Source organism: Gekko japonicus, unplaced genomic scaffold, assembly GCF_001447785.1.
Source record: "Gekko japonicus isolate JY-2015 unplaced genomic scaffold, Gekko_japonicus_V1.1 scaffold2294, whole genome shotgun sequence".
In the NCBI taxonomy this organism is placed as follows: Eukaryota; Metazoa; Chordata; class Lepidosauria; order Squamata; family Gekkonidae; genus Gekko; species Gekko japonicus.
This window is the reverse complement of record NW_015174339.1, coordinates 45,993-70,084: the sequence shown is the minus strand read 5'-3', so window position 1 is coordinate 70,084 and position 24,092 is coordinate 45,993. Positions and strand designations below refer to the sequence as shown.

Below are 24,092 nucleotides of genomic sequence, written 5' to 3'. Positions count from 1 at the left end.
TATATTTTCAAAATTCCTCCTATCCGATCTGCAGGTGACTGTATGTAAAGATGTAACAAGGAAAGGAGTTTTTCAGAAAGCATCTCTACTGTCACCACTGTGGCAAACATTTAAAGTTGCATTGATCAAGGTTACTATTCTGAAAGTTGCGGCTGATTTTTTCTCTTTTTTGAGTCCACAGATTATGAAGTAAGTTTATAAACATGCTTTATTCGGCCTGACAGTAGTCTTGAAGATAGATATTCCAATACTTTAGAGTTTTAACATAGTTTGTCTGTTGCATGGTTGTAATTGTACTTCATTTCACAAATGTTTTTACATGCTGAAGACGTAACAGGTTCTTAGTTTGTAAGAGCTGTATGCAGTATTAGTCACTTTGCAACCAGGCAGTGGATTACAGAAATGGAAACAGCTGCTAGCTGCTGTCCAAAATAATTTATTCAAAAGGGTCCTCAGTAGCACACATTTATGATAAAAACTGGAAATCTGTGCTAGATTTAATGTCATTAGCATCTGCTCCCTTTATGCAAGTAACCTGAAGGTAAGATGATCCCACTTGTTTGCAGATGGTTTGCATAAAGGATGAGCATTCATTCAGCAAACTTTAGTATGGGCTTTTAAAAATGTTCTTCTTAATTTGCAGAGAAATGATTGATCTCTCTGAGCATCATTCGGGCTCCTATTGGAATGGTTATGGGTATGCAGTCGCTCTCCTTATTGTGGTTGTTCTGCAGACACTTATCCATCAGGCTTTCCAACGACTTAACTTGCTTACCGCAGTAAAAATTAAGACTGCTTTGGTTGGCCTCTTATATAAGAAGGTAATTGCTGCTCTCTGTTCACGCTATATGCTCTTTTCCAGCAGTACTATGGAGCTCTTTTATAGATCAGTTGTTAGATTCAGGTGGGTGTGAACTTTTTGGTTCTAATTGTTTTTTCAGTTTTTTCAATTTTATGACTGAACTGTCTTGTAGGTTTATATTTTAAACCTTTATACAGTTTATATTTTAATTGGATTTGAAATGTTAACAGCTTTAAACTCTTATATTGATATTTTACACGTTTGTTGTATTCTGTGCTTGAGACCATTGGTCATGTGAGCTAAATAAAGTGATTGAGATTCAGGTGGGTAGCTGTGTTGGTCTGAAACAACAGAACAAAATTCAAGTCCAGTGGCGCCTTTAAGACCAGCAAAGTTTCAAGGTGTTGAGGAAAAAATTAATCCCAGGTCCCTGGGCTGGATGTGGACTGACAAGAGACCAGCCCAAGGGGTAAAAAGACAAAGACAAAAGCTTGCACTTTGTTCTGATTTGCTAGCTGAAAATGAGATAATAGAACTGCTCGAGACAAAACACTTTACAACATTTCAATATTTGGCATAGAATATTTCAACAAAAACCCAATACTAAAAATAGTGCACTTATATGAAACTCAGAGTGCTCTAGACTGGTCACCAAGACATCACAAGGAGCTATTGATGGCCTGCCTAGAGGAGACAAATCATTAATGATTTTTATCCTCTGGACCCATAGGTTCAATCAAAATGACTGACGTAAGGCTAACACATTTTAACAGAAGAATATATCTTAATGATTTTACTCTGAACTCATACCGTAGATAAGAGAGGATGTTATGTGTAAGCTAAAGAGTCATATATATCATGTCAGGGCTCATTCTGAGAATCTAGGAGCCTTCAGCAGATTGTTTTGACTTTATGTTGACTGCATGGGAGCACAGCATATACCTGTAACCCCTGAGTCAGCAAGCATTATCATATACTAAAGACCTTCACCCATCAAGAACACATTGTGGAAACCCATGAGTGCCGGAGAAAGAAATGACAACCATAGAACAATGTAAACTAATCTTTTTATACAAAGGAAGGCCAAGGGCACTAGGGAACAGGTCAACCCTGGCTTACAAGACTACAAGAAGCTATACTGCAAAGTTCTGTGGGAAAAGAGAACCAAAGAGGCATAATTCAGACTGCCTTACAAAAATGCCCCCAGGCTCATTTATATTTCTGCCACATAAGGTATTTTATTTTTAAAAATATAATTAATTTTTATGATTGATTTATTCAAGACATGTACACGAATAAAACTTTGTTGGTCTTAAAAGGTGCCACTGTGTCTGCCACAAACCTCAATCTTTAACTTGATGGGAGATCCTTCACAGCTGGTGGTTCTAATATTCAGGTTCTGTTATTGGCTAGTATGGATGCATACCTGTACATCTATTGATCCTGGTTAGGGGCTGGATCCAGACTCAGTTGGTCATTAACACTGACACCCCGCACCTTGTGCTGCAGTCCCTGTTCAAGTTATTCCTCAGGGTCACCTCGAGATCAGTGGGCTGCAGTGGGAATGGAAGGCAGGAAAGTTCTGGATCTCTTCTGAAGACTCCAATTTAAAGCACCACTTACTTGTATGTTCTATTAAAATCAGTAGCACTAACTTTCTAGTAAATTGATTGAAATACATATGTCACCCAAATCTTGATGCAGACAGAAGTTTATTTATGGAGTTCAGTTACAGGACTTGAGCTACATTAAGTTTTGTGTTGTAAAACAAAACTCTTCACAGTATAACTACACTAATTTCAGATTAACTCTGAGAAAGGAGAAAAGTAGAAAGACTATAACTTAATTCAGAGCCAAGATACAGAAGCTTACCATATTTTCCTGCGTATAAGACTACTTTTTAACCCAGGGAAATCTTCTCAGAAGTGGGGGGTCGTCTTATACGCCGGTACGCCAGAAGCATCAGCACAGCTCTATATTTTAACGGGAAAACTCTATATTTTAACTGGAAAAGTTGGGGGTCGTCTTATATGCCCAGTCGTCTTATACGCCGGAAAATACGGTATATTAAACACCAAAGCACCTATCCTTATAGGATTGCCAACAGGCCTGGAGAAAAAAATGTGTTGTCTCTTTAATAGAAGCTTCATGTGTGGAAAATGGGCAGTTGAAGCTTTTCATGGCATGCAAGTAAATAACATCACCTAGAAAATAATGTTCCATTAAGCCTGTATTAAAAGGACAGGACATTTTTCTCCAGGCTACTTTGCAACCTTACTACTTCTAAAATATATTTGATTTGACATTCTCCCCTTTTTGGTTGAGGTCATACTAGATTAGAAAGTAGTTTTCTTTTAAAGGGTTAGTTTCCCCATGAGATACTAAATTTAAGCAAGTTTTTTGAGATGGTTTCAGTGCTAAATAGAGAGATAAAACCTGATTTCTCCTATTATGGACAACATAAAAATTAAAAAAAAAACAGAAAATAGTAAGATGAAGATCTGGTGGGGTTTCTAGGTGTACACAGGCTTTCTCTTAATTCAACGATGAAGTTCTACACCTGAAAAGAACACCTTTGTTGGATTGTCTATGGCGTACTTATTTTTTCAGAATTTCCCATTAATCCTTCCTAACAGTTTGTAAGTCCACCCAGTCTTACGTTAAAGACTAACACAATCTATTTCACTGCAAGCTTTCATTTGTCAGACTTCACATTCTCAGATGCATGTCTAACTCTTGAAAATTGATGCAGGATTAAATTGTGTTAGTCTTCCAGGTGCCACTTGAATGATGTTTTATGTTTCCGCAGCAGAGTAATGTAATTCCTACAGTTACACATCAAAACCACTAGGATGTTGTAGAATATGCTTCAAAACTGTTCACTTTATCTGCTCTCTTCCTTGGGTGCAGGCCTTGAATTTGTCTAGTTCTTCACGGCAAAAATACACAACGGGTGAAATAGTTAACCTGATGTCAACGGATGTCCAGCAGCTCATGGAGCTGACCATCAATCTCAACCTCTTGTGGTCAGCACCTTTTCAGATTCTGCTGGCCATCATCTTCCTTTGGCAGGAACTGGGCCCCTCTGTGCTAGCGGGTGTTGGAATGCTGCTTTTGGTTGTACCTATAAATGTTTATGTAGCTGCCAAAGTGAAGCAACTCAAGGTAAGGAATTTCAGTAACAAGTTGCTACATTACATGAAGGAATTCGTTTTAATTAAAAGATAATTGCTAAACTCTGCCTCCATTTATAATGGCTGTAGAAGTATTTTTTTTTAAATCTGTAGTCATGTAATGGGAGGTACTACAGTTATACTTCTTAAAACATTGGTTCCAGAGAACTATGAGCAAAGTTCCACTTGCAGAACAGATCTTTGCCACTTCCCTGCTCTTCTGTAGACCCCTGTGCCCAGAAATGCTGGTTGGCATTCCTTGGAAGTGCCATGGGTAGGATGCAAGAAAGAGTCAGTGGACTTTGCTTGAACAAGTTGGGTGGGAGATCCATCCCTTTATTAATAGCATAATTATATTTATCAGTGGTAGAAAATTTTGATTCCTTGATTTAAAAATGCAACCACTTTTTTTCACCAGAAAATTCAATCGAAGAACACTGATCAACGAGTTAAACTCTTAAATGAAATCTTGCATGGCATAAAGGTAAGATGAATGTCATGAATGTCTCTGGTTGTTCAAGGAGATGTTTAGGGACAGAATATGCATAATTCAAAAATCATACTGCTGAATATTTTTTGTATAAGGGACCTGTTCTGATTTTATGCTATTATGTGACTTATCTTCCACTGAAGGCTTCTACAACTTTTACATTTCTCATAATGTGACTAAACTCTATTCACACTGTTGCTTTCTTCTCTTTTTTAGAAATACCACAGTTGGTTGGATCCAGCCAACTTTTTCAGTCAGCCTCTCCCAATTCTGCTTTCTGCAGCCTCTGTCCCACATGGCTTTTGTATGTGAAGGTCCCATGATCCCCAGCATAGCCTTTTTTACTGCTCAAAAGCTACTTGGATCCAACCCAGTGTTTTTACATTAAATATATTCAACCCCCCCCCCCATGGAATGGTCACATCCTATTTTAAAATGTTGGTTAATATGTTAATATATTTCCAGCATCAGTTATGATGCATCATAGTACCTACTTTGATACTACTTGCATATAATCAGACAAGCAATAAGCCTCATGCAAGTCTGAAGTACACTGATTCTTGTAAAAGAGAATAAACACATGAAGCTATCTTATACCTAATCAGACTGTTGATGCATGAAGGTCAGTACTGGTGGCGGTCACACGTGTGAGAACACCGGGGGGGGGGGAAGCGAGGCTATTTCCAGGGGCACAAGATGAGATCTTTCATGTCACTTATAACCTGATTCTGTTAATTGGAGATGTCAGAGATTGAACCAGTAAAACCGATTCTCTACCATTGAACATCAGGCCTTCCCCAACCTTGGGAAACTCGATAAGTTTCAATAAAGTCATTGTTGCATGGGTGGGTGGGGATGGATTTAAAAAACAAACAGGTTTTGAAATTATCATTAGACCTCTCATGGTATTTGTTATTGTTCCTTTCTGGGTAGCCTCTTAAACTTTTTCTAGAAGGATTTAGGACGGACACCTGGAAACAGGTTCAGATACCCACAGAGTGTTGGTTCAGATGTAAATGAGCTTTATCCTGTGTGCCTCTGTTTCCATCATGTGCCCTGGTTCAGTAAGTTATTTCCACTTTAGTGGGAATTATAGTATGTCCTTAAATCCTATTCAATTCTGAGCAGTGGGGAAAACAGAAATCATATTTTCCTGGTTTGGACACAACAGCAACTATGGTTTGCACTGAAGTGGAAGTAAATAATCAGATCTGAGTATGCAAGCTGAAGGAATGCACACGCATTGTTCACATGGTGCCGAAACATGGTTTGGCATTACATCTGAGCCAGACCAGTGATATAAGCATAATACTGTTTAATATGTATTCACAGAAGGCCAGATACTCCCATGTAGTTAGAGAGATTGGCTGTGATTCAGTGATGCCCAGGATCAAAAGAAACCACGCAACTTGTTCTGTGCTCCCAAGGCTTATGTTTCTTAAGCAGCGATTCCCCCATGCCAAATGAGATGGCTTTTGCAACCAAGGAGTCTTTAAGAGTAGTTTGTTGCATGTTATGAGACTCTGCTGGTTTTTTTGTGTTTTAATTTAGTTTTTTAAACACAAAACTCATTAATTACAGCCAAGTGCTTAGGGGCACCTTAAGGAGCTCTTTGGGTTGTGGCCAGAGTATGTAATCTGTTCCCTGTTCCCAGCCAGCATGAAAATTCATGTACTTAAATGGCCACTCAGATTATAGCAATGGTCGAACTGGCTGGTTGCAAATGTGAGTTTTGTGAAATCTTGGGACTCGCTAGGGGATGGAGAGCTGTTGGATCGTTCTATGTGAGACTAGAAGGTCCAAGTACCTAGCCATGATGAAGCACGGGGAAATGGCAGGGGCCACATAGAGAGGAAGAAAAAAGTTCTTCTGGTTCTTGAGAGGAGCTGCTAAACAATTTCTCACCATGAACATAAGAACATAAGAGACGCCAATGTTGGATCAGGCCAAAAGCCCATCCAGTCCAACACTCTGTGTCACACAGTGGCCAGAAATACCAGTGCCATCAGGAGGTCCACCAGTGGGGCCAGGACATTAGAAGCCCTCCCACTGTTGACCCCCCCCCAAGCACCAAGAAGACAGAGCATCACTTGCCCCAGAGCCCCTATATAAACCTTGTGGCTAATAGCCACTGATGGACCTCTGCTCCATATGCTTATCTAATTCCCTTTTGAAGCCGTCCATGCTTGTAGCCGCCACCACTTCCTGTGGCAGTGAATTCCATGTGTTAATCACTCTTTGGGTGAAGAAGTCCTTCCTTTTATCCGTTCTAACCCGACCGCTCAGCAGTTTCATGGAGTGCCCACAAGTTCTTGTATTGTGATCAGCAGTTTCATGGAGTGCCCACGAGTTCTTGTATTGTGTATCACCATGGACAGGCATTGGGATATGTTTATGTGGAGAAATAGTATAGAAGCCCAATAATTATTCGTTCAGACACTTAAAACTAGCATCTTGATGTGTTGTACAAAAGGTTTCATTTTACACTCTTGCTAACTTCCTATTTAGATTCTAAAGCTATATGCATGGGAACCTTCATATCAGAAAAAAATCATGAACATTCGGGAAAGTGAAATAGCTGTTTTGAGATCATCTGGATACCTGACAGCGTTTTCTATGCTGACACTGACGTGTATTCCATTCCTGGTGCGTGTGTGAGCAAGATAATATTCTTTAGTACAGTGGGTAATTATATATCCTACCTTGCATTGGATAAAGGAGAACCCAAATTACACAGGATAACTTTGCCAGTGTAAGGAACTGACTGTACCTATCTTGGCTTTAGTTTTCTAACCTGATCACATATCACATTATCAACTAAATTGTAAAATTACTATAGATATCAAATATTTATTTAGTTATAGCCTGCTTCGTCACTGAGTGTCAAGGTGGATTAGACAGTGTGAGTCAATACAATCAACAGGATGGGACATCTAATAAGCATTGAAATAGGATTTGGATTGCAGAAATCTGAAACGGAGCTGAAAGAAAGCATAAGTATTAAAATGACACATTACATTATGCATAGTAGGATCACACTTACAGCACCAGACTGTACCCGTTAGTATAGTCTATAGTCCCTATCCCTTTACTGGAGACGTTTTCTGAACCATTCTGATACAGCACAGCCCTATTGCCTTTGTGTAAAAAAAAAAAGCCTCCTCAATAATTCAGTTTTGCATAGTTTGCAGAGAATTAGGAGACTGGGAGCTTTCCTGACCCCATCAGGCAGGCCATTCAATAAGATTAGGCCACAGCAGAGAATGCACAGGCTTACTATAATGCATTTGTTGATTTTGCCCATTATGAGGATGACCCCTGCAGAAGGTGATTGAAAGCTATAACGGTGGAGCATAGGGGGAGAGGCAGTCCTGCAGCTATGAGGGACCCAGGCCATGAAAGGCTTCAGATCAAGATGGGTAGCCCTGTTAGTCTGTCTGTCTGTAGCTGTAGAAAAGAGTGAGAGTCCAGTAACACCTTGAAGACTAACAAAATTTGTGGCAGGGGATGAGCTTTCATGAGTCACTGCTCACTTCTCCAGCTGCAGATCAAGCAGAATCCTCTGCTTTATAATTGCAAATGGAGCGGAAGAACTATGTATCACATAAACTAGCATGTTCTTCTAACTTAATTAAATTTAAATCAAAGGTCACTCTACTTCATTCAGGAGCAGATCAAGAAAGGGTGCAGCCTGAGGATATCCTGGGATGGAAACCTCTTCCCCCTCCACTGCTCCCCCCACCACCACCACTCAGAAGTTGTTGCAAATCATTCACTTTCCACCTCCCCCCCCCTCCCCAGTCACCTTTAAACACGGCACAATAAGCCGTGCATGCCCAATGGGGCCTCTTTTTTCTTTTGAGAGTCCAGAAAGCCTTTTTGGAGATGAACCAGTTACAGCACTGTGTTAAAGACACATGGGAACATGGGAAAGAGCATGAGATGATCTGAGTGGCAGAGAGGGCAAGGTGGCAGAGAGGGCAAGCTGCTTCCCACACCTCCAAAAGAATGTGCTGCCTAATGCCACTGCCTCACTCAATTGCCGAGCCAGCCATGAAGTAATTCTACCACGAAGCCATGTTTTGAACTGCTATGCTGTTTTAATGTCAGTAATGAGGTTGTTAGGAGTATATATAATAACATTGCAGGTTAGTACTACTAAAAATCCGTGAGATGAGGGGAAAACAAACCTAGTCCTTTGCTTCTTTTTCCCTCTAGGTCTCTCTGGCTACCTTTGGAGTCTATTTTCTGTCGGATGAAAAAAATGTTTTAACTGCTGCCAAAGTTTTTACCTCTATTTCATTGTTTAATATTTTACGACTTCCATTGTTTGATTTGCCTACGGTGATTTCTGCCATAGCTCAGGTAACTATAAATCAGGCTGAGAAAAGCGAAGGTTTGGCAATCTTGAATATTGTGCAAGTTTTCATCTCTTACCTAGTTTTTAAAGTATATTGGGCAAAATTAGGCATTTGAATTTATTTGAGGATCATTTGGCTTGAGGATAAAATGGAGGAGGAGATAACCATGGCAGAAGCTGCTACTTTGGGTCCTAACTGTGGAGAAAACCAGAAGACAGGCTCCCAGTCGTAGGCTGGAGGGCCATTTGTACTTCGGAGGAAGGCGGGGGGGGGGGGAGGGATGATTTGGGGCAATTGGGCTGAGCACTGGCTGTTAGCCAGTCAGCTCTCAAGCAGCTTCCTGCAGCCCACCCCAGAGGTCAGCCCATTATAGAATGGATGGGGCACATAGACCTGTAGACTGCAGGTTTATGCTGGCACACAGCTCAGTTTGAAAGGAGCAGGTTGAAGAGGTGCTTAGCATTCAGCAACTCACTCTTGGCAAAAACCCACCCTCCCACCCCATGTTCTCAGGGTTTATTTTCAGTGTGGCTAGTCATCAGGGCTGGTAGCAATTTTACCCAGAGCTGATTGGCTGATGGGCACTGGAGTTTTTGCCTTCCCTATAGAAAGAATATATTTACTGTGTATGCTAATTTGCACTGTTGAGCATAACCATCACAACTGGCTGCTGGCATTTAGGCATTGGCTGGGGAACTTAATGCAGGTTGTGCAGGCCGGGGTTCCTGCATGACCAAATAGGAGTCCCTTTAAGGGGCTCTGGGGAGTGGGGCACAGGACAGCCAACCTCAGGGCTGGCAGTACCTCCAGGAGGATGGTGATGGCTAGGAATAGTAGTTTTCACCACTTCCAGCCCTAACCTTCCGCCCTTGGTTACCCCAACAAGTGGGTTGGGGAAGGTTGGGCTTTCAACTGCACCCATTGTCCCCAGCCTATGCTGCTCCTAAGGAACCTGTAATCAATAAAGTTGTGGCCCCAGCACAGTTTGTCTCCGTTATCCCCTCCCCCATGGGCTGGTCCCCACTCCAGGCACAACATAAATATTGAACTAAATAAATTTGGGATCGCTAAAGTGATTGGGCATGTACACTTTTTTACTGTTTCAAAATCATTTTAAAATGCAATCAAAACTGTACTATGTGGCATTCATAAGGAATTGGTGCTGCTGGTTGATCAAATGTGTTTTTACTATATATGCTAATGAAAGCATTTCCTATGCATTGCTGATTGTTTATGTGATAAGCTTTGTGGCTGATCTTGAATAGGTCAAACTAAAAGTCACAAAGGCAGACTGTTTCCTTAAAAGTAGTTCTTCCTCAATCAACTATAGAAGAAGAAATTGGATTTATACCCCACCTTTCACTACCCAAGGGAGAGCAGTTTACAAACTCCTTTCCCTTCCCCTCCCCACAACAGACTCTCTGTGAGGTAGGTGGGGCTGAGAGAGCTCTGACAGAAACTGCTCTTTTTCAAGAACAGCTGTGTCAGAACTATGGCTTGCCCAAGGTCATCCAGCAGGTGCAAGTGGAGGAGTGGGGACTCAAACCCGGTTCTCCCAGTTTAGAGTCCGCGCACTTAACCACTACACCAAACTGTCTCTCAAAGTGGGGGTGGGGTGGGGTAAATAAAGATTTAAGGTAAAACAAGCATATGTGGGTGAAGGGAGCAAAACTCTTTAATTTGTGAACATGTAGTAGGTTTCAACCTCAAGACTCTTCACTATATAATGCACTTTGCCTTGAGGAAATGGAAAGAGTAAATATGTGCAGGCAATAGGCAGGCATTAGAGAGGACCACTGTAAAATATTTTTTAAAATACAAAGGTATCCTTTTTTTTACAGTCTAAGGTTTCTCTGGGTCGTTTAGAGAATTTTCTGTCTTCTGAAGACCTGGATCCCCAAAACATCAACACAGACTATAGTGGAAGTAAGCTTTTAAAATAGTTAATATTTTCAGTTTTATGAATGACTATTGGGAACTGGGCTGAAGAGACTGCTTCTGTTAACTTCCTTTGTTTTGTTTCTGGACTTGAAGAGCATGCAGTAAGATTTGTTAATGCCTCTTTCCGCTGGACGAAGATTGGAACCCCATCCTTACATAAGTAAGAAACAAAGTATATTTATAATATAACGTGAGATATAATTTTGGAGCACTTAAGCAATATCTTGAGCTGAGTGCTTAGAGGAGAGGCTGGAGTTCATGCATTTGATGAGTCCTGAGTGAAAAGAGAAGGAGTTCTGTAAAAGGTAAATCATTTGAGGCTCACAAGAAGGCAAATTCCCAAGTGGTGACTGTTGGTGACATCACCATTGGGAACTCTGCTTTCCTTCTGATTATTGCAGCACATATCATCTGTGAATTGACAGGGTGTGGTTTGGGCCATACAACTCTGCCAGCACATCTACAGCTTATGTGACGAAAGAAAAAGAGTCCCTCAATGACTCTTGTCTAAATCATGCTTCTTATAACCTTTCTAAAACATTAATTAAGAGGACTTTTGTAATTTCAGCCCTTAGTTTAGCTCTAAACCTGGCATATATCAGCAAGGGGGAAATAAGCTGTTGCTTACAATACGGACAGACAGGGATTTTTTTGGAGAAAAAAAGCCCAGCAGGAACTCATTATCATAATAGGCCACACCCAACAGCAGAAACTCATTAGCATATTAGGCTACACCCCATGCCTTCCCTTGGCTTGGCCGGGGAAGGCACGGGGAGGCATTTAAATGCCTCTCTGATCCTTCCAGGGGGCCCCTGGCCCGCCCGCCGTGGAGTCGCTGGGGGGGGTCGCTCTCCAGGCCTTCCCTCTGTAGCCACGCACCCAGAATTTTGGCTGTAATGGGCGTGACCACCCACGTGAGGCCAGCCGGAACTCCGTTCCTGTGCGTTCCTGCCCAAAAATAGCCCTGGGGACAGAAGAAGGAAAACTGAAGGTGTTTTGCACCCATACTACTGGAGGACTAACAGGCTCTGGTTTTTCATTTCCACTGTGTGTGTGTTTATGTGTAACAATACTATTGTTATACTTTTATTCTATTTTTCTCCAAAGAGCTCATGGAAACCCATCTTGCCTTTCCATCCCTGTGAGGTGAGTTAGGCTTAGAGATGGTGACTAACCAAGTTCTCTTCCCCCCATGGCAAGGATTTGAACAGACGTTTCTCCAGTTGGAGGGTAATACTTTAACAACTGTATCATATTGGCCGTGTCCTCCAATAAGGAGTTGCCAGGATTTGTGTGCATATTATGTTGCACATACTATGTTGAGATGTTGGTTCCAATGTTTTAACAAGATGAAGGAAACTGCCCTACAATCCATGTAAGCCCTCTTCTTTCCCCTGCCCCAATTTCATGAGGTAATAAGTGTAGCTGTTGCTCTATTTTATTAACAAGTTCAGGGAAAAGATATATGAAGCACAGAATGAATATGACTGAGGAAAAACTGAAACTGGCTCTTAGCCACAACATACAATAATAATCTGAGGCAGGCCTTGGGAGGAGTTGGAGGCACGGATAGCCCTTAAAGTGAGTATGTACATAACCTGACTGTCAAAGAGATCAAAAAGTGCCAGGAAGAAGGGTATTGTAGCTGTGTAAGAAGTGTTGTTATTCAGAACAGCCACTGAACAGTTCTATTTAAAATGTGGTTTCTAGATGGATAATGAATTTGACATTTGTTTTCGTAACCATTTCTAGACTGAGTATAGAGATTCCAGAAGGCTCACTAGTTGCTGTCGTAGGTCAGGTTGGAGCTGGAAAGTCATCTTTCCTTTCTGCAGTTCTTGGAGAAATGGAGAAAATTGAAGGAAGAGCTCAGAGAAAAGTAAAGCAGATTTCTTTGACTTCAAATCAGTCTCTTATTTGAAAATAATCGCTAACTTTGAGCACATTTCTCTGCTTAAGTCTTTGAATTTTCAAATTGCATGTTTTACCTATTCAGTTCTTTCTTTCCATGGACTAGGCAATCTGTGTTTAATGGGGAGGGGGATAAATATGATGGCTCAGTTCAGTCCTACTGTGGGCTCAGCACCCATGAATGGATTCTCCACACACAACATACAGGTAACACACCAACACAATATGCATGTCTCTCCCATATGCTTCTGTTCCTTCAAAGAATGTGTGGAGGCATCCTATTCCTTGTAGGAGCCTGGCATAGTGCCAGTGCAAATAGGAAAGAAACAGTTTTGCCATATGGGTATTGTTCTACCCATGGGTGTTGCATCCATGCTAGGGCTGTATCTGAGCCTTGGGTGCTCAGTGTGCTATCCCATACCATTCAGTATCTTCTGTTATAACTATATGTATGTGGCTGGTCTAGCGACTAATAAATTCTACTATTACTACCATTCAGGACTTTGCACACACACCATTCTGTTTTCACTTTATTCAGGGTTCAGTGGCTTACGTGTCTCAGCAAGCCTGGATACAGAATTCCACTTTACAGGAAAATATCCTCTTTGGCTCAGAACTGAATAAATTCTATTATGAACGGGTTTTGGAAGCCTGTGCTTTGTTGCCAGACTTGGAACAATTGCCAATGGGGGATCAAACAGAAATTGGAGAAAGGGTGAGTGAAAAATCTTATATGTATCTACAGATTCACTAGTATTGTCATTCAAAGCAAGGCATTCATTTTATTTTAAAATGTATATCATTATTTCAAGGCAATGTCCAATCAAACTGAGCTCACTCCAGATAAACTAGAGTAGCTGTTGGTTAATAACACAGCCAGTCAGGCACTGAGAGGTCATCCTTGTCTGGACTGATTTGTGTTTCCCCTAAGGGAGCAGGCTTACAGATCTGCAGGCAGAGGCTCAGATCTCTGTAATATGTAGTGTCGTTTATAAGTTTGTTAGTGATCAAGCTGTGGCCTTTTCTTGTGAGGCAAGATTTGTCCATAGATACCCATCATACGCAGGTGAGATTACTGCAGTGTGTTTTACATGGGTTTTCCTCTGAAGATGTTTGAGAAACTTCACATGGTACAAACCCCAGTACTACTTACACTGGCAAGGTGTGTTTTTTAATTAAAGCAACTGTACTAGCTGCCTATTCATTTCCAGGCTCCTTTCAGTGTACTGGATAATCTATTTAAATATCTTGGGGACAGAATACCAAAGACTGTCTGCTCCCATATGCATTTGCCTGTCATCTGAGATCATCTTCAGAAGTCCTGCTTCATCTCTCCCCTCTGTCAGAGATGAAGATAAACTGTGAAAAGAAGCAGGGCCCTCTGGACTTCCATTCACTTTTCCCCCCTTAAGGTTTCTGCTGTCAGACTATTTTTTTGTTTAAGTCTTATATGACACACCTAACATTTTTCTGCATTTTTAAAACTGTCTGAGCTGAACTTATAATTAAGTTTTCTTAGTAGCTGCTTTTCAGTATGGCTAGATTCTGCCTCCCCCTGCTTTGGCTAGTTTTTACTGTTCTCTTTGTGTGTGTGTGTGTGTGTGTGTACGCGCGCATGCATGTGCACGCGTTCATGACAATTTTAAAGTAGTGTTGATGCATTGTATGCTATCCTCATCAAGTTATTGAAGGAAGCAGAAATTGGCAGTAGTTAAGTTTGAGAGGAGTGGTTGTGGCTCGGCAGTATGGAATATGCTTGGAATATGCTTTGTATGTAGAACAATCCAATTTAAATCCTTTGCATCATCTCCCATTAAAGGATTTATGGGCTCTTGGGAAAGATCTTTCTATGCCTGCCTGCCTACCTTGGAGAGCTGCATCACTGAGGTGAATGGACTGATGGTCTGACAGGAGAAGCCAAATAAAACTTGATTCATGATTTTGTTGTTTTAAATTGCAGTGGCTTTCTTTTCTAGGGTGTGAATATAAGTGGTGGCCAGAAGCAGAGAGTGAGCCTAGCTAGGGCTGTATACAGTAATGCGGATCTGTATTTGTTAGATGACCCCTTGTCTGCTGTTGATGTACATGTTGGGAAGCATCTTTTTGAAAAGGTGATTGGGTCCTCAGGATTATTAAAAAACAAGGTAGGCAAAGGCTAGTTTTTATAGTTTCTGCCATTATTATTTTTCACAAGGTACTGCTATTTTGAACTATAACATTCTCTCCTCTCTCTCTCTTGTGTGTATGTCCCAAGACTCGTATTTTAGTGACTCACAACCTGACACTTCTGCCTCAGACAGATATTGTAATGGTGATGGAAGATGGCAGAATTCTTGAAATGGGCAGTTATAAAGAACTGCTCTCCAAACGAGCAAACTTTTCTGAGCTTGTTCTGACATTCGGTGGAGGAAAGGAAAATAAAGAAACTCTCTCAGTATCAAGTGAGTAAATATTCATTTTCATGATTCTGTTTCCTTTTCATGATTCTGTTTCCTAAGACTTTAACCCGTTGCCTAGATAGTCATGTGGTGGTTATCATAGGTCCTTACCACACCGCAGATCATATGATGTAGCACCAGTGAATTATTTTGCCTAATGGCCTACAAGCTATGACTCTGGCTTTCGCAATAGGACCTCATGTGCATAATTGATGCATGTGATACTTACTCCTCCAGCTCAGATTTTGAAGAATAAGGATCACCTGTTATCGGACATAGACAGTTGGGTAGACATGGTAGGTGAGTTTGGCATGATCCTGCTATAGGTCTGCTAGATGGCTTGCACCTTATCTTACAGTAGCATTCACTCAAGATCCCTGATCTGTCCAAGGATTCTTAACTCTTTCTGTTGGGGATACACCCCTAGAGTGTGTGTGTTTAATGAATTGTTGTCCCAAGGTTGTCCTAAGCTGCTTCTTTTCTTTTTTTGTACCCCCTGAAGGAGATGTTTTTTATTGCATTTTCTAATAACTACATACTAAAAACTACAAACAGAAAGTCCAGGGAGGGAAAACTACATCTATGGGAGAAAGTAAAGGAAACCCTCTAAAAACCCAAGAGATGGTGATCATACATACGTTTGCAAATTTAACTCAAGGTTGTCCCAAGCTTCTGTAAACTGACCTTTTTGACAGACATGAAACATGACAGACATGTTTCATCTTTTCTGTTTTTAATTTTGTGGGGTTAAATTCAGCCTGATGTAGATCCAGGGATTCTTGATAGCAGTAATTGTTTTGTATCTCCTAGGTAATATGTGACTATAGCAAGACCTGCAGCCTATGGCTCCAGAGCCAAAAATAGCTCCATACAGAACCAAATCTTTAAGTCAAGGCATATTGGGATGATAGGGTGAGATGCTAGAATACTCACATTGAGAAGGGAATGATTAAATATCTGACTCCGGCAGCTCTTTAACAGTGATTTCAGCTTTGTTACATCAGAACAACCAACGACAAACAACAGGAGCAACGAGCTCCTTTTAAACTTCCCGGGCTGGGCAGGCCACGCCCAGTCGCACGGTAAGGCCCATCATTGTTCGTACATAAAGACCAATGGTTGTTATTCCCTCCAAGAACAATCCTGAGCCCTGGTTGGCTTGCGTTTCACCCCAACCAATCAGATCGTGCTTTTTATGATACCAGAGCTCTATGCAGCCCAGGTTGAAGCTGGACATAACTATTTGTAATCACAATACACAACAGGAATGGTCAGCAAAGACCATTATGGGATGAAATGGCTTCATAGAGATGCTTAACAGAAAGGGAAATAGAGGTGAACAGTTGCCAGCGATCCAAGTGTGAACCATATACAGATTTATGCCATTGCATTACAAGGTGCTTCTGTGTATATTTGTTACTTATTGTGAGGCCTCATGCATGCAACTTCCTAATAAGACATGGACTAACTAGTGTTTGGGTTACAGGAAGTCCATGGATTATTAGTTGTGTCAATTATCAGTAATATTTAATTGTGCAAATAGTCTGTCTTATACTGGCTCTGTTGATCAGTTGCTCTGAATTTTGACATTTGGTTCTCTAATTATAATGGTTGCTGATCCCTAGACTATAGTTATAATTTAAGGGGTGGGGAATAGTTGTACTAATCTCAGTCTGTTGGTAAACCTTGGCAATGAACGAGCAGAGAAAACTAACAAGTGTTTGAAGGGATAATAACATTCATTTTAACTCTTTTACAGAGTCGTATCCAAAAGACAGTATTAAAATAAGAGATCATGTTATACCAAAGAAAAATCAATATGTGGAGCATAAAGATATGTGAGTAATGAAATCAAAAACAACAAGAATGAGTTCATATAGTACATAAAAAGGGTGAAAGCGAACAGAATCACTGGTGACTCATGTTTCTGGTGGAATATCTAAAATGATCTAAATATCTAAAGCCGCCCTAAGCCCGTTCGCGGGGAGGGCAGGTTATAAATTTAAATAAATAAATAAATAAATAAATAAAACATGCATTTTCTCCTGCAGTGAGATCAGTGAGTTCTGCTTGAGCCTTGCAGATGCAGTGGTAGCTGGCCCCCATAAAACTGGTTCCCACTACACATGTAACACCCAGGAGCCCTTTTAAACCTGAACCAGTTTGTTTGTGATTGGTAGGGAACTGGAAATGATTGTACTCCAGCATAAAGTGCACTTGAGCCAAGCAACGTCTTCAGCTCCCTCTAATTCCAAAGTACCCAGGCTTATTCTCTCCCTTTTTGTTGTTGCCCCCCCCCCCCGAAGGGGACTTTTTATTGCTTTTCTATAAACTACAAAGACAATAGGAAAGGGAATCTAATATCTACGGGAGAAAGGAAAGTTAACCACTAAAAACCCAAGTAGTGAAGATCATTACATAAGATTATAAAATGATTAATCTAATCTATTATTAATACAATGAGCTTGAATGTTTAAATCTAGCCAATATTCCCCAAACCCCGATATCAATTACTGTTTAAGGCAATCACAAAAGCATCAAACTTAAATGTAGCTTCTTAAAGGTGGAATTCAGAGTTCCTCTGCATCTCATTTCTTAGCATTTCTTTTCCTCAAATAATAATCTCTTTTGGGGGCCGCAGCCCCAAACTCTGAATCAGAGTCCTCCTCAGTAGTCAAAGAAGAGTTTTCACCGCTTTCTTTATCCTGGTCTTCATCTTTGTTGTCTTCTCCGGACCTTCCCAGTTGCTGCTTCAAGAACTCATTTGCTTTCTTAACAGAGTTAATTCTTTCTCTTTTTTTCATTTATTCTGAAGAGTAGGCCTTCGGGAACCAGCCATTTGTACTGTATGTTGTTTGTTTGTAGAAACAATGGCAAGTCTTTGAATATCTTCCTCTTCTTTGTAATTTCAAATGGAATGTCTTTTAGTATCCGTATCGTGTTACCGTTGATTTTCAGGGGTATTCCTGATGTTGTTTTCAAGATTTGGTCCCTCACATGTCTTTTTGAGACTCTAACCACTATTTCTCCAGGCAGATTATTTTTCTTAATATATTCCAAATATGATCTGTAGACCACATCCATTTCGCTTTGAAGATATTCCATTTTCAACTCTGCCACTGTTGCAAGTAGATCACCCAATACTTGTTTTAGATACTCTTCTTTTGTCTCAGGAACCCCTTGGAATCTCAGGATAAAGCTTGCTTTTTCCATTTGTAGTTGCAAAAGCTGAGATTCATCAGGAATTCTTTTCTTTTCCAACTCCTGTACGCGCTTTTTCACCTTTTTAGATTTGGCATTAACTTCCTTCAGTGTTTTTGCTGTTTGCTCTGTTAATTTCTTGGTTTCATTCAGTTCCAGTTGTTGTGCAGCAAAGTTCTGGTTCAAAATTGTCAGTTGCTGATTGATGTTTGTCATCTGGTCCAGCAGAGAGCGCAATGATTCAGCTAATAGCTGTGAAAGCTCGTTAGTAGCTTCCGGTCTCAGGCTTCTACTTCCCGAAGGAGGCTTAAGCTGCGATGGTTTCTCTTTCTCACCTCTCCGCCCCGCCATTTTTGAGGATTGTTTACTTTTAGAAAAGTTTGCTAAAGTCTCTGTTTTCTACCAGAACACTTTGCTGCGCTCATGTGTGCTTCTTAAATCAGTTCTATGGCTTTTACGTCCGGCGCTCTCTTTTTAAAATGCGTCTGGGTATCGTGTCTTGGAGTTCCATCCCCCGCTCGCTGAAATTAGGGGGGCTTTCTAGCCAAAACCCGGTGTTTTGCTTTCACCACGATTCACAGTTCCTCGTTGGTCCTAGGACCCGCCTCAAGTACGTGTAAAACGCCCGATCTTCACGCGCTTGTTCTGGTCAGCGACTCTAGAGCCATGCGGTCGCACAGCGGTAGGACCCTCAGGGTGGAGGGAAGCCTCGATTTCCTGGCATCGAGCCGGTTGAAGAGGCAATCCCTCAAAAGCCCCATGGCTAGGAGTCCAAAAACAAGGGCTCCAGGGGGGTAGCGGACAATTGCCCCCCCTCCTATTCGCTGGAGTTTGGATCGCTACCCTGGGAGCTCACCAGGGTCGCATCCACTATCGTGCCGCCAAAAACTGGAAGTCGCTTATTCTCTCCCTTCTTCCCTCCCTCATACTCCTATCTTGATGGACCATTGGTCTGATTTACAAAAGACAGCTTCATGTGCTCAAGCAGCTCGTGAAGGTCAGGGAATACTTAGGGTTTAGGATGTAGTGAGTGGCTGCATCTTTTGCTGCATTTCTACAAGATGGGTGATGTGGCAATTTCAACTGATTTCCCTTTCCTTTTGTAGCAACCCATAGAGACATTTGTCTTAGAAGGATGTAACTCTACCTAGAATCACACTATAATTCTATGTCTAATTTAATTGACTGCTTATTGTGGTGTAGTGGTTAAGAGCAGTAGGACTCTAATCTAGAGAACCGGGTTTGATTCCCCACTCCTCCACATGAAGCCAGCTGGGTGATCTTGGGTCAGTCACAGTTCTCTCAGAGCTGTTCTCTCAAGGGCAGTTCTCAAGAGAGCTCTCTCAGCCCCACCTACCTCACAGGGTGTCTCTTGTGGGGAAAGGAAGGGAAGGTGATTGTAAGCTGCTCCGAGACTCCTTCGAGTACCGAAGAGCGGGGTATAAAACCAACTCTTTTTCTTTTGCATTTCTTTTTATCAAAGGAGCACATTCTCAATGAAGAAGGAAAAAGTTGCTACTGGTGCTGTAAGTTTTTTTAAATTATGTTCTTTCCGAAATAGTGTGGAGCTGTCAAGATAAAATGTAGGCAGATTTTTTTTTTAATCAGTATGTTCAACAATTTGAATGAAGGGGGAATTGGGTTTTTGAATGTCCCTGGGTTCATCCCAGTGTGCTGCACTAAATTTCGTCATGCACTGGAAAGACGTGTGAATAAGTTGCTCAGTTTCATTTACAAATACACTCCTGTCTGTACTTTTAATAACTGTTGTGTGCATTTCTTATATTCAGATGAAAATGTCAGTTATTTTGAAATACCTACAAGCCTTTGGATGGTCTTGGATGTGGCTCACTGTAGCTGCTTACTTGGGCCAAAATGCTGTCACAATAGGACAAAATCTATGGCTCAGCACATGGACAGCAGAAGCTAAACACTTCATAGAATGGAAACAGTTAAGAAACTACAGATTTTCCATCTATGGGCTCTTGGGATTCATACAAGGTAAACCTAAATTAATGAGAAATAGGACTTGCTTTTTTGCCATTTCAAGGCATTAGCTGCTTATATATTTGTTAGCCTAAAAAAACGCAGATGTTTTGCACTAAAACAGTATTTTTCTATTCAGGTCTACTGGACCCAAGAAAATGTTGGGATTTCCAAAAAATCCTGGATCCCAATAATGGCATTGTATTCAGATTCATTTTTATTTTCAGAAATCCCATTTCCCCCCTGGATCAAATAGACCTGAAAAGGAAAAACAAATGTGGGGAAAAAATAGCGGCAAAGCTGCAAAAAACAGCTGACAGGTGGAGCAGATTGCTCCCCCATCAGCTGTTTTTGGGGCTTTCTACTGCATTCCCTTTAAACAGAGGGCATTTAAAGGGACTGCAGAAGATAGCCCAACAAGCAGCTGACCAATGGGGAACAGTCTAGGGGTGTGCAGGTTTTTTTAATAGTTTTTTTTATTGTTGTTCTTTAAAGGGACTGCAGTAGACAGCCCAAGAAACAGCTGAGAAGTGGGAGCAATCTGCTCCTGCCTCTTCACTGTTTTCGGATCTCTCTCAGGATTTTTTTCCAGGTTTTCCCAAGAAAACCTGGATACATTAGGGGAAGCTGAAATATACCTGAAACATACAATAAGGTATTTTTTGGGTATATTTTTGGCTTGGGTGGATCCAAATGCATACCCCTAGAGCAGTCTCCCCACGGGCTCAGCTGATCTTCGGGCTGGCTTATCCTGCACCCCCGTTTAAATGAGCCTTGAGTTCTCAATGTCTTTCTGCTTACCTCTGTTTAAACGAGGCTGCTCAAGAAGCTGGCCAGCCCACAGCTGACCCAGGCGGGAGCACTCTGCTTCTCACTGGCTCAGCTGATCTTAGGGCTAGCTTCCTGTGCAACCTTGTTTAAATGAGGCTGCACCAGAAGCCAGCCCAAGGCTGACCAGGCAGGGAGCGCTTTGCTTCCTGCTGGCTCAGCTGAGTTTAGAGCTGGCGGCACATTCAGCCTCATTTAAGCAAGGCTGCACGCGAAGCCAGCCCAAAGCTGATCCAGGTGGAAGCACTCTGCTTCCTGTAGGCTCGGCTGATTCTTGGTCTGGTTCCTTGTGCAACCTCATTTAAACAAGGCTGTGTGGGAAGCCAGTCCTCTGACCAGCTAAGATGCTGGGAACCAGAACGCTCCCCACCAGGTCAGCTTTGGCCTGGCTGCTCACGCAACCTTGTTTAAATGAGGCTGCGCAAGAAGCCATCCAGCCAAAAGCTGAACGGGCTGGCAGCACTCTGCTTCCTGCTGGCTCAGCTGATCCTCAGGCTGGCTTCCGCAGTCTCTTTAAACTTTAAAGGGACTGTAGTAGAAAGCCTGACAAACAGTTGAGAGGTGGGAGCAATGTGCTTCCGCATCTCTGCCATTTTTCAGATCAACCCCAAATATATCCTGGATTTTTTTGGGAATTCCACCCCCCAGTCACAGATATTTTTGGGATCCTGAAATATACCTCAAAATACCAATAAGGTATTTTTCAGGTATATTTTTGGCTCAGGTACAAAATTGAAAGGGAGTTTAGATGAGTCAGAAAGAAACTCATGACCCCACCTGCCAAAATTTCCTTTTATAAGCTCTAGGTCTAGAACTTGAACAGACTGAGTTCTCTCCCCCATCCCCCATTTCCTTGAACTGCCCACAATATTCTGTCTCTTCTGGAGATTTTCATTCTCCCTCAAGCCATTTTGAGAGATTTTTATTTCCATTAATTTACAAACTCATGTTTTTCTGCATTTTTCCATCTTGTTATGTGAGCAGCCTGGTTTTGCAGCTTTCATCATTCCCACATGAACCAGTCAGCGGTAGAGCAGTGGTACCACTGAACTTTAACACTGCCTGGAGAGTTGACTAATCGCAAGACATTTTAAATGGAGAAACTGCTAATTTTGACATTGATGAGATTGAAAAGTAAACCCTTTGGAAAGCCTTGATGTTGCCTTCAGCATAGTTCTCTCTTCTTTCCCCTTCCCAGGTCTTCTAGTTTGCTTTGGTGCATATGTGCTTACTAGAGGATCTCTGTGTGCCTCCCGGGTGTTGCATCACCAGATGCTAGACAGTGTACTGCACCTTCCACTTCAGTATTTTGAAACTAATCCTGTAGGTCAGATCATCAACAGGTTCACCAAGGTAAAGTAGAAATACAATTCCAAATGCTGGAGAAAGAGAAGCTGCTGTTTCTCACTTTGTTGGGTCATGAGAGACTTAGGGCAATTTCGCACTAGAGCTGCCTCGCGGCGCAGGCGCTGTTTGCCCCGACCCAAACATGTTAATTTCACACCCGAGGCTGCGGGGCTGCATTTGACCCGCGGCTTCGCCCGATTTCCTCCGCAGTTTCGTGATCCTTAAAAACCAGGATCATGAAACTGCGGAGGAAATCGGGCGAAGCCGCGAGTCAAAATGCAGCCCCGCAGCCTCGGGTATGAAATTAACATGTTTGTGTCGGGGCAAACGGCGGCTGCGCTGCGAGGCAACTCTAGTGCGAAATCGCCCTCATTCACCCTTCATTGAGAACTCAGTTCTAAAAGAAGACAAGTTACTGCAAGAAGTGTCTTGCCTGTTTTCCTCTTACTTCAAGGAATAATATGCCAACAGGACCATACAGTCTGATTCCCCACCCTCCCTCAGTTTTTACTTTTACTCCCCCAGATCTCACTTAGTGAAGGAGGGCATTCCAAAATCCTTTCTGAGTGAAAGGGGTGGTCATACAAGTCCTCCTATCTCCAGCTTATAGAATACTCATGAGTCAGGGCTCAGCTACCTCACAAAGTTTTATCATTGTGCTGCCACATTTTGGAGGAGGAAGGAGACATTATATTCAAAATCTGTAAGTGAAGTGACTAAAGCCTATTCCTGGAACTCTAGGAAGAGGGCATGAGTCCCCAGTGCTTTGGTGTAGTAACATAACCAAATAGCCCTGGTAGGTTCAAGTCACTCCCCACTAATTCACATGAAAATGAAGCAAAAAAGCTTTATTGAAGGAGTTCACAAAAAGTTCTTGAAAGCAAGATAGATAGTTCAGAGGAGCCATAATGTACTTAAATAATAGAAGGCTGTCTACTCTACTTATGTATCCTATGGCAGTGATGCTGGTTGTCATGGCTCAGGTGGGGTGTCACCTGACACTGCCACCACGCTGGTTCCAGGCTCCTCTGAGAAGGCCCAGACCACCCTCCCAGGCCTTCAGACCTCCCTTTTGGCTGAATAATAGGCGTGAGGACCAGGCAGAGTGAACAATGAAAATAGTTTATTTTATAGGAGGTCAAACAAACAAGGTGCAGAATAACAACAGTAAGTGGGTGAAAAGAAATCAAATGCCCTAACGCATCTAAATATATACTGTCCCTAGCTCACTATGTCAAGTGGCCTTAAACTACTCACCCTTCCCTCAGAATGAGGGTTTCTTCCCTACAGCAGCCTCTCTGGCTCTGTTCCCTAGGAAGAAGAACAGCTTTCCCTGTTGTACCAGTTATCTTATTCCCCAGCCCTCTTCTTCCCTATTGGTCAAAATCGGTGTCAAAACTTCTCAAGGCCTTCTGGGGTTTGTAGGCCCAGCCTCCCTTACTGCTACACAGGCTCCCTGGGCCTGCTAGGCTGTGCTTGCACAGCGCAGATCATGACACTGGTTCTTACAGCTGAAGCATGATGTTCCAGATCTTACAAAGTGTATACTCAGACAACAAGAGTGGTGGGTGAAGGAAAGGGCATAAGAAGGTTCTCTCTGTTATAGTCTTTATT

General features: G+C 41.9%; 1 protein-coding gene across 1 annotated transcript in view; it reads left to right on the top strand.

Moving 5' to 3' along the window:
* Positions 1 to 24,092, top strand: part of LOC107121367 (multidrug resistance-associated protein 1-like) — a 51,786-nt gene that overhangs the window by 10,570 nt on the left and 17,124 nt on the right. The window contains exons 4-19 of the mRNA XM_015424281.1: positions 35 to 189; positions 644 to 821; positions 3,713 to 3,967; positions 4,394 to 4,459; positions 6,974 to 7,111; positions 8,684 to 8,830; positions 10,668 to 10,752; positions 10,861 to 10,927; positions 12,520 to 12,646; positions 13,217 to 13,393; positions 14,655 to 14,822; positions 14,933 to 15,119; positions 16,876 to 16,954; positions 19,801 to 19,843; positions 20,108 to 20,318; positions 22,330 to 22,484. Of these exons, the coding sequence (XP_015279767.1) occupies positions 35 to 189; positions 644 to 821; positions 3,713 to 3,967; positions 4,394 to 4,459; positions 6,974 to 7,111; positions 8,684 to 8,830; positions 10,668 to 10,752; positions 10,861 to 10,927; positions 12,520 to 12,646; positions 13,217 to 13,393; positions 14,655 to 14,822; positions 14,933 to 15,119; positions 16,876 to 16,954; positions 19,801 to 19,843; positions 20,108 to 20,318; positions 22,330 to 22,484 (2,238 nt within the window). The remainder of the gene's footprint in view (positions 1 to 34; positions 190 to 643; positions 822 to 3,712; positions 3,968 to 4,393; positions 4,460 to 6,973; positions 7,112 to 8,683; positions 8,831 to 10,667; positions 10,753 to 10,860; positions 10,928 to 12,519; positions 12,647 to 13,216; positions 13,394 to 14,654; positions 14,823 to 14,932; positions 15,120 to 16,875; positions 16,955 to 19,800; positions 19,844 to 20,107; positions 20,319 to 22,329; positions 22,485 to 24,092) is intronic.